The following is a 9978-nucleotide window of genomic DNA, read 5'->3' on the forward strand; positions in this document are numbered from 1 at the left end:
TCATCTCCTGATCATGTAGAAGGAGCTGACGTGAGATTTCTCTGTTGTTTTTCCTCAGCATTTGTTCATACAGTAGCATAGTGCATTTTCACTCGCGTCATCTCATAACTTTAACGCGCTTTCATACGATGACGAGAAAAGGTTAACGTGGTTGCATGGCATCACTATATTAAGCTTAACTACAGGCTACTGCAGAGCTGTGGCCCCCAAATGGTGTACCTTGAGACAAAGCCAGGTGTGTCACAGGATATTTTGGATATTAATGCATTATATAACTGCTTAAAAATTTACTAATTTACTGCTGCTTACTTTACAGATTAAATTCCCTTTAAGTTAAACCCTTCTGTTAAAGGGAACTGAAGTCTGTTTGCACAGTTTGCTGGATGACGGTAAATAAGATGGAATGTGAACTAAGGGAGCATCAAGGGCTCTGTTTGACAGCAAGAAGGTTAATTAGTTGTCTAATCATAATTAAATACCAGTGCAAATGACCCAACACCCAAGAAAGGAGAAAAAAAGATGCTTTCTGAAGGCAGGATCACAAAAGTTCCCTGTCCAGTTCTTTCAGTTGCAATAGGCACACCAGCCTCCCTCACCTTAAGTGCATCATCAGTCAGGAGAGGTTGGGTGTTGCTGAGTCTATGCCAAGCAAGCTAAAGAGGCACTTAAAAATCCCAACCACCCCTTCCAAGAGAAACGATCTATTTATGAGCAACAGCCAGCGATATATCACATATCACTGCTTGTGGCTAGATTTTGCCCTGCAAAGCGATGGAGTCAAGGTATGTCTGTGTGTGACATGAGTGCGGGCTCAGTCGCTTAGTCTGACAAAAAAAAATCTGAGGAAAGCTGACAGAAATACAGGTCTGCTTTCTGTTGTATGGAGGAGCCTGGGAGACGATGCTTCATGACTGTCTTCACTTATATGAATAGATACTTTACCTAAAAATCATTCATTTTGTAAACAAGAGTCGTAAAGAGCTTAAGTCCTGTGTCTTGTAAGATATTTAGGATTAGGAATGTCCGTAATTATTTCTGTCATGATGTCTGAGAACAACAACCAAAAAGATGCCCATAAAAGTAAATGACTGACAGAAAAGAAGTGAATTTGAATTCAAAGGTTTTTTAAACTAAAAATCTGCAGGGTGATCCTTTTTTTTATATAACATTCTAAAAAGCAATACCAGATTTCACTAAAAATAAAGACTAAAGATCATGATAATTATTTTAATTGTAAAAATTTATTCAGCAAAACAAAAACAAAGCAAAAAGACTTTGTGAAATCTATGTATAACAGGCTCTACAGAGAAGAACAAATTAAAAATTTATATTTTTTCAGGTAAATTAAACGTAAGTGTGTAGTACAACAACACTGATGGGGGTTTTTTTTGGCAGTGATGCCAACCGCACTGGATTTGTTTTTTTATAATGGGACTTGTTTACAGTAAGTGAAATTATATACTACTGGCAGCTTGGACCCTTTTTGAGGATTAAAGCTCCAACTTTCTGGTGAGTTTACATCCTTTTTACTGCATTTAGTTATGCGGAGGAGGTTGAACAATGAAATTACATCACCTGCATTTGTTTAGCCCACCGTGTGACTTGTTTCAGTCATGTCCTGCCCCCTCCTCTTTTCTCCTCTTTCACTAATGGAAATGTTCCATGTTTGTCCACAGAAGTTCCTGGATAGTGGCAGCTGATGCCAGCAGCATCTATTGTAAACCCAGCGCTTCCTTACATCTTTTATAGTCGAATAAACAGCTCTGCGTCCAGCTCCGGTCCCTGCTGACAGAATTGCATGTACACTAACCAAACAATGCCCCCATCCTTTTCAAACCACAGCCCACCATTATATAACCTGGCTCCCTCAGTGAATGTGACTCCCAAATGTACAATAGTTGCAAAACACACTCCAAGTCATTTTAACTTACAATAATAATATGTTTATTTCTGTAACCATGGCAGATATATTGGCAGCAACACACAAAAACCTTCACATTCTGTAAGATAAAACAGCTTCAAAGATACAAAAACGAACAGAGAGGGAAACGTGAGGAATAGGAGGGGAAGTCAGTTCGTCCAGAAGGAAGTAGCTCCCTGCATCCAAAGAGGTGGTTGGAAAATCTCAGTCCAGCACAGATCCCTGTTTAGCTGGAAGACCCTCTGACTGCCTCCACTGTGCGTTACGTAGCGTGAACCATTTCTGTAAGAAACAAACAGGACAAACACACCCATGGGTGGGGTTAGAACAGGTGGCAGGGGGTTTTGTTCACTAATGTAAAGCCTGAACACAAGATTGATGATGTAACTCTTGGACTTCTCATATTTCCAAGAATTAAATACAGGCTTCTTTAAATGCATTTTCAGCCTGAGGCTACTGGTTACAAGCCTACATGTAGACAATAACCTAACCACTACTAATACCAACTAGAGCACATTACTCTATGGGTCTCTTAAACTGGTAATCTAATCACCCAGTTTGTGTGTATTATTATCATTGTGTGTGTTCAAGTAAGACACATGAGCTAAAGAAATATGATATGTATGTGAAACTTAAACTTGACTGTTAAAAATATAGTGGTGGATCACATAATTTAATATCTTTAGAGAATAATTGTTTTTTTCTCATGAGACACTACCACCTAAATCTACTGAGCTCCTATCTGTGGATTTAGTAAGGCATTAGAGTCTGGACGTGACTAGCCTAGCTTACCATAAAGATATAGTTAGCCTGGCTTAGCATAGAAACTTAAACTGTCAATGTTTACTATCTAGCCTATTTACATTTTTAATAACACTTATTAAATTTAGCCTAATATAATGTTCAGTATTCATCATTTCAGCATGCCAACATTTTTATGTGTTGCCACATGGTGCAGAATATTACATCAGACTCTCAAGCTAGCCTAGCCAGACATAAAGCCTAAGATTAAGTGACAAAAAAAAATCTAAAGTAAAACATGCTGATATTTAACATTTGTACATGTTAATGTTAGCCTAATATATCTTTAACAATCAATAAATTTAATAAATTGTAATAAAATCAATATTTTAATATTTATCGCTTCAGCTAAAACTGGCTAGCCCGATTCTGGTCGAAATTCTTATTTTTTTTTTTTTTTTTACCATCACAGCATTTGCAAAAGTAAATTTAAAAATAAATAAATAAATAATAATAATAATAATATTTACCATCTAAAATTTTATCACGCTAACATTGACCTGGTAACGTTTTCCAAGTTAGCATAATAAAAAATATATCATTTCAGTGTGCTAATATTAGCTTGTGGCTCTTATTTAATTAAAAGAAGGGACTTTAATTAAAATTTGTAAGCTAGGCAGCATATACATGTTGTCTTTGGTCTCACAGTCAAATTAAGACATTGCTCAGTCATGTCCAGTTTCAAAACTCACAGCTTTAAAAAGGATATAACTAACAAGTGTATGATAAGGAAGCTGGTTGTTGCAGACATCTTTTATATACAGTCTATGGACAGCATCACAGGAAGCAACTTAACTCAAATTATCAGAGGTAAATATTAATTGTTATTTGCGACCAAAGCATAATCATCATACAGAATCCCCACATGGAAATATGATTAACCAACACCGAACTAAACAAAAGCCCCTTTCCATCTGACTCTCATTATCTTCACAATCACACTACAGTCACATCTTTTCAGTGCATGTTAATGTGGTCGCTGACTCATCGTGGCAGAGCAGTGACCCCACAGCAAAGTTTTTTCAGGGCAACCGCACAAAACGAATGTTTCCATCTAATTTTAACAGCATGTAGTCATGGCCCGTTTCTCTGACCCCTCTGCCAAAAACTGCTACACTAAAACTCTGACCAGAAGATGATTGCACGGAGTGCTTTCACACACACGCACACACCCGTGACCCATTGCATTGCTGTTTTAAAATTCATGTTGTCTTGGGATTCACAAGAGTGCTGATGTAATCTGGGGAGGGATGCAGACCCTCTAACATGGGCCTTAGGGTGGATGTTTGAGCCGTGTGCCTGGCGAGAGGGATGGTTTCCTCATTTTGTACTGAAAACACACAAGATTCCCATTTGGAGTCATCTGGGATTGCACTTAAACATGATCAGACTAAATAAATTCAAGAACTATTCTCTGAACTCGGCTGTACGCGCTCTATCCCGTCTGTAAAGCCAGTCCATTACAATGCAATTTTCTTCACCCACTTTTCAATGGAAGCTGTCACTTTTTGTAATCCTGCTGAACCACACAATGGTGCTTATGTCATTTTTTCCTGTTGACTTTAAGTGGATTACGTAAGACGGTCTTTCACACTTGACTCTTGGCCCTGCAGCAGTGAAAACAAAGAAAGAGTTCACTGAAAGGAGCTCAAACATGCAGCACGGAGCCCATAACATTGTAAAGGTTAATGTGGAACAGGGAGTGGTAGCCGGGGTGAGTTCATTCAGTTAAACCTTCTCCAATGAAAGCTTTGTTAACAAATACAAAACGCTTAGGAGGGTCGACAGGAAGAGAAAGAAAGGCAGACACAAAAAAAAGATCAGCTGGAGACTGAGTCAGTACTTTTTGATGAGAGGCCAGACCTTTACATTACCCTGCCTGGACTGGGCTTCCCTGTCAGGTTGGCCAAGCACCTTTGTGTGCACTGAATGGAAATACAGAATAGCCTGATTATTAGCCTTGGCAGCAACATGTGTTTGCTGTAGTTCAACCTTTTCTTGGTTATAATTCCTTCACTTTATTTCCATAAAGGACATCTCCTAATAGATGCACAAGGATCTACTGCCAAAGTGAAACGTAGGCCATAAATCGTCCACATCTTGCAGGATGAAGCGATGGTTCGAGTTACTCTTTAGTTTTGATGTTTGTAATAAACTTTCTCGCAGACTTCTGGATCCTTGAATTACTACTGTTAGCAATAATCCTTTAAATGTGCAAAACCTAATCCTTTAAAGTGGAAGTTGGTTACAAAGGAAGACCTGTGTTTGCCTTTTCTCTGCATACTCGGAAAAAAAGATTCATATCTGGGATTTAAAAGGTAGGAGGACATTTCGACCTTTGCACTTGCATAGATTCCTGGAGTGTCTGTTTCTCCAGGCTGGGGATGTGGGTCAATGCCATTTTTTCCAAAGCTGTTGTGGTTCATTTACATACAAGGTGGAGGTGGAGTGTGTCTCTCCCAACATGTCATTAATGATGTGAAGAGGTGGATTTTAATCCAAACCACAATGTTTTCCTAAATTTACCTGATGAGTCTAGGGTGCTCTAACCTAACTGAGTAGTTTGCAGAACCTAAATCCAACCAGCAGGTGAAAAAAAGGTAAAAAGAAAAAAACCTCCTAGTCTCCTCCTGACAAACCCGCTACTCTTCCCACTATCATCACCTCCTCATGTGGCCTATGCTAAATAAAAATTACCCCCTGTATGTAACAGGAGGACGCAGGTGGGATCATTATATTCCATCCTGGGGCAAAAACACATTGGCTTTTCTGGATTACACACACAAAACCACTTACACGGCTATTGTCTTCTGCTTCTACACTGTTACCAATCATCCTGCACACCTCCAAGCTATTTGATTACTCATAACACTCTTCTCTGCTTACAGTCAAACAGAGATTGTCAAGATCTTTCATGAAGATTGCTCACCTGGTGCATTATCCAAAGATATTTACTGGCTTTTAGCATTTGATTCAAAGGACTATGAATGCTTATTAGTCTACCCTGATGGCTCCATGTTTCTGCTTGATGTCACAGCAACAACATGAGTACGGCTTTATAAACAACATTATTTAAAAAGCAGGAAAGACCAAACTGATTGTCGTGCCAACATTTTAAGTTAGTTTATTTTATAAAAAGGGCCCATGGGAATGTTTTCTTTGTGTGTGATTAAATAATTGACTAATATTATTTTTCTTGCCTCTTCATATTTGTTTTACTTTTTTTCGGCACAGCAAGTAACAGAGACATTAAATGACAGCATCTTCTGGCATCACTGATTGTTGCTTTGGCTATTTGTTTTTGTCAAATTGTGTTTAAACCTAAAACTGAGTTGTGATGAGGTGGGAGTGAGAATGATCCTTGGTTTAAAAAGCTGTTTCAAATCACTTGAGTTCAGTTTGGGGGTTTTTGTTTCATTTTTTTGCTGCGCTTGTGTTACTGCAGTCCAGAAAAATCTTCTGGGACTGGTTTGTTGGGTTACAGCAGAAAAAATGGCAGGATGCACAAATCTGTCATACATGAACTGTTAATGTACATGCCATGTCTTCAGCTTTATCACTCCTGACAAACACAAACACAAACACGGGCAGAAATTTGCCTACAAAACGAAACTGATGCTGCATCAGCTCAGATGACAGAGCCACAGGTTGGGCCTCGCCTCCTGCTGAGTACAGCTAAGCAAACAGCCAGGTCATTTGCCAGCCAAATCACGAACAAGAAACTTGTTCTAAAAGGAAACATCCCACCGTTTGCAAAGTTAAAACATCATCATGGATAGCAGCTTCAGAGTGCTGCTTGCAAAGAGGAGGTGCCTGCATTACTTTAGTGCACTTTGTGTTGTTATCAGAGCACTGAAGCTTCACATCTGGCTGCAGATGTGACAGATGCTCAGACTTTACAGTAGGCTACGGCATTCCTCAGATACAGTCAAGGCGGGAGTGCGTACATGTGGAAAGGAGCAGAGACAGAGACCGAATGGAGGCAGTACTAAAAGGAAATTTTCAAGAATTCATTCAAATATTCTCTTTATTAAGCTGCTTGAATATGAAAAACAAAAACGGTGTGTGTTTTCTATTCTTAACATAATTAAGCAAAAAGTAGATTTTAACTTTGGATTTTCTGGCTATAAATAAGAGATTTGGTACCGTTACACTGAGCTCTATAGACCGGTGAGGGGTATGTATTGGCAAAATTATTAAAAATGTTGTAAGTAACAAGGTCTAGCTCAAATTTGGGGTACCTGAAGATGAAATTAAAAGATCATAAAAATATTAGACAGTAAGTTATACTGCAAAGAAATGTATAATTGATGGGTTAGGCATTATTAAAGCCCAACTTGATTTATCAATGGGCCAATACTGTGGGCCAATATTAGCTATTGTTAGTATTGATGTTTATAATGAACATTTAAAAAGTAAAGAACAGACGGGAGAAACACCCTTCAACCATGTTATCAGTGCTGATGTTGCATAGTTTGCTCACCAGAGGGCAGTGAACAGATTTATGCAGAGTGATAGTTAAATAAAAGAAAAGCTCTATAACTCTATGTCTCTATAAGAAAAAATTATCAGGCGATACATCAGAATATCAGGGGGGTTTTTTTAACCAAAAATATCAGTATAGGTCTTAAAAATTCAATATCAGTCAGGCTTTAGTAATTATCCCTTAAATAACGCATTTGTTTTGTCAGTGAGGTGTCAAACATTCCTGTGAAACACCCATAGCCACTATGATATTCAGGGGGTTTTTCTACACAGCAGAAACAAATTAAAAGTAGCAAAAACCAGGAAATGGTTTGCATTTTTGTTTGAAAAGCTAACTGATTATGATTAAAGAAGATTTATATTATAAAAAGCATTTATTGACGTTGAAGCATTGATTTTAAATGTATTTTGTGCTGATATCTGAAATGTAAGCCAGAGAAGACGCATTTCTAACATCTGAACACACACGCTACTCTGGCACAGGTATGAGCAGCGACCACATCACCAGAAATGATATCATCTGAAACAGACGCAGCAGTCCCGCCCTCACTGTTTGAGCCCAGGGCTCCTCTGAAAGTCACCCTGCGCAGATGAATCAGTGTTATGAGTGTTAACAATAGCTGACCCCCCTGACTCTGGGGTGACTTCATCAGGAAAGACAACTTGGAGTTGCTCCACTGCTGATCAGCTGTGGTCACTGTTGGTTTACACTCAGATGAGGATTATTTCATCACACTGTGATGTAAACAGAAACACTGAGCGCTCTGTTCGGTGTCAGCGGAGCTGCCCCACAAATTCAAAGTCTTATTTCTTAGACACTGCATGATTATTTCCTCAAAGGTCACCTGACTGAGCCTCTGATAGGATTTACTCAAACACTAAAGCTGTAAAGGAAGTCAGATTTACAGACTCAACATCTCTGAGTAAAGTTAAACTTCTGAAAACCGCACAAACGGAAAGTACATTCAATAAAGTACGACTTTAATACATCTCAGAATGAAACAAAGTACTTCCTACTATAGGAAAAAGTATTATGATAAAAGACTAATGCTTTTTATCAACGGGCGTTTTTCAGCCTTGAACAGTATTTAAATATTAAAAGTACATTTTTAGTAGAAGTTGGAATGCAGGTATTTTTTATACTTTTTCCTATTAAAATGTTTCCAGTTTATGTTATAAGATAATGACTATTATTAAATGCGTGAATAACAATAATCACCACTGTCAGTCTCCACAGGCCTGTCACGGTGATCTCCATGGAGATAATAACTTAAAGGTGTCCTATGTTTGCTCAACACTATCGTTTAAACAGCTCCTTATCGATAAGCCTCCCAGATCAGTAACATCGGGAAAACTGAACTCCACACTGTTTTAAAGCATTCCCGCTCACAACGACAGTAAAGAGAGGCTGCGGGAGTTTTTTCGGTTTTACTCACTTGTGTTTCCTCCTCTGACAGTCCGCACTCCGCCGCGATCAGCATGAGCGTCGTGCCGTCCGGATGCTTGCTGACTTTGTTGAAATTCTCCTCCAGGATAGCAATCTGATCCTGAGACAGGTTCATACTGTCCATTGCGTTAGAACCCATATTCCAGTCTCCTCCTGCTCGCCAGTGGTTCCGGCGGGTTCTTGCTTCGGTCCTGATTTGGAGCTCAGATGTGCGCGCAGAGGACGCAGAGATGAAGCAGCGCGTACTTACAGCTCGGCGGGAGTCTGTGAGCAGTGTGGGTGTGTGAGTATGTGAGCGCTGGGTTTACAACTGTCAACAGAGCAGAGCCCTTCCCTGAACAAGGGAGGCGGAGAAATACAAATGTTACACCAGGGGTGTCAAACATGAGGCCCACGGGCTAGAACCCGCCTACCGGCCCACTGAATGGGCTTTGCAACATGTCAACACCAGGAAAAACAAAAAGCTTTTTCAGAATATTGTGCAAACAACACAGTTCTGGATTATAACTCTTCCCTGGCCAAAATAACATCTCTGATAGACAGAGTCTCCCACCCCATGCATGTGATTGCTGCTGAACCGCAGAGCTCCTTCAGTGACAGACTGCTGCATCCTCGATGCATGAAGGAGCGTTTCGGCAGGTCCTTCCTCCCTGCAACTGTCTGACTGTACAATCAGAACTGCTCCCAACAATCATACAGGGAGTGCAGAATTATTAGGCAAGTTGTATTTTTGAGGAATAATTTTATTATTGAACAACAACCATGTTCTCAATGAACCCAAAAAACTCATTAATATCAAAGCTGAATGTTTTTTTAGTTTTAGCTATTTTAGGGGGATATCTGTGTGTGCAGGTGACTATTACTGTGCATAATTATTAGGCAACTTAACAAAAAACAAATATATACCCATTTCAATTATTTATTTTTACCAGTGAAACCAATATAACATCTCCACATTCACAAATCTACATTTCTGACATTCAAAAACAAAACAAAAACAAATCAGCGACCAATATAGCCACCTTTCTTTGCAAGGACACTCAAAAGCCTGCCATCCATGGATTCTGTCAGTGTTTTGATCTGTTCACCATCAACATTGCGTGCAGCAGCAATCACAGCCTCCCAGACACTGTTCAGAGAGGTGTACTGTTTTCCCTCCTTGTAAATCTCACATTTGATGATGGACCACAGGTTCTCAATGGGGTTCAGATCAGGTGAACAAGGAGGCCATGTCATTAGTTTTTCTTCTTTTATACCCTTTCTTGCCAGCCACGCTGTGGAGTACTTGGACGCGTGTGATGGAGCATTGTCCTGCATGAAAATC

At 39.4% G+C, this 9978-nt stretch overlaps 1 protein-coding gene across 1 annotated transcript; it reads right to left on the minus strand.

Annotated features, from left to right (window-relative positions):
• Positions 1 to 1966: 1966 nt before the first annotated feature.
• hopx (HOP homeobox) lies at positions 1967 to 8849 on the minus strand. Its single transcript, XM_085366782.1, has 2 exons — positions 8644 to 8849; positions 1967 to 2203 (listed from the first exon to the last, which is right to left on the minus strand). Exons 1-2 carry the CDS (start codon positions 8791 to 8793, stop codon positions 2126 to 2128), a joined length of 228 nt encoding a protein of 75 aa, XP_085222908.1. The 5' UTR covers positions 8794 to 8849; the 3' UTR covers positions 1967 to 2125.
• Between the last annotated feature and the right edge of the window lie 1129 nt (positions 8850 to 9978).

This window comes from Diplotaxodon limnothrissa, linkage group LG2, assembly GCF_057381915.1.
Source record: "Diplotaxodon limnothrissa isolate DT_005_m linkage group LG2, D_limnothrissa_male_GT1.1, whole genome shotgun sequence".
NCBI classification, from domain to species: domain Eukaryota; kingdom Metazoa; phylum Chordata; class Actinopteri; order Cichliformes; family Cichlidae; genus Diplotaxodon; species Diplotaxodon limnothrissa.

Excerpts from the sequence above, each read along its gene's own strand:
- hopx (XM_085366782.1), bottom strand. The coding sequence starts at position 8,793 with ATGGGTTCTAACGCAATGGACAGTATGAACCTGTCTCAGGATCAGATT. Across the intron at positions 2,204-8,643 it reads TGTCAGAGGAGGAAACACAA|AAATGGTTCACGCTACGTAA; the intron begins GTGAGTAAAACC and ends TGTTTCTTACAG.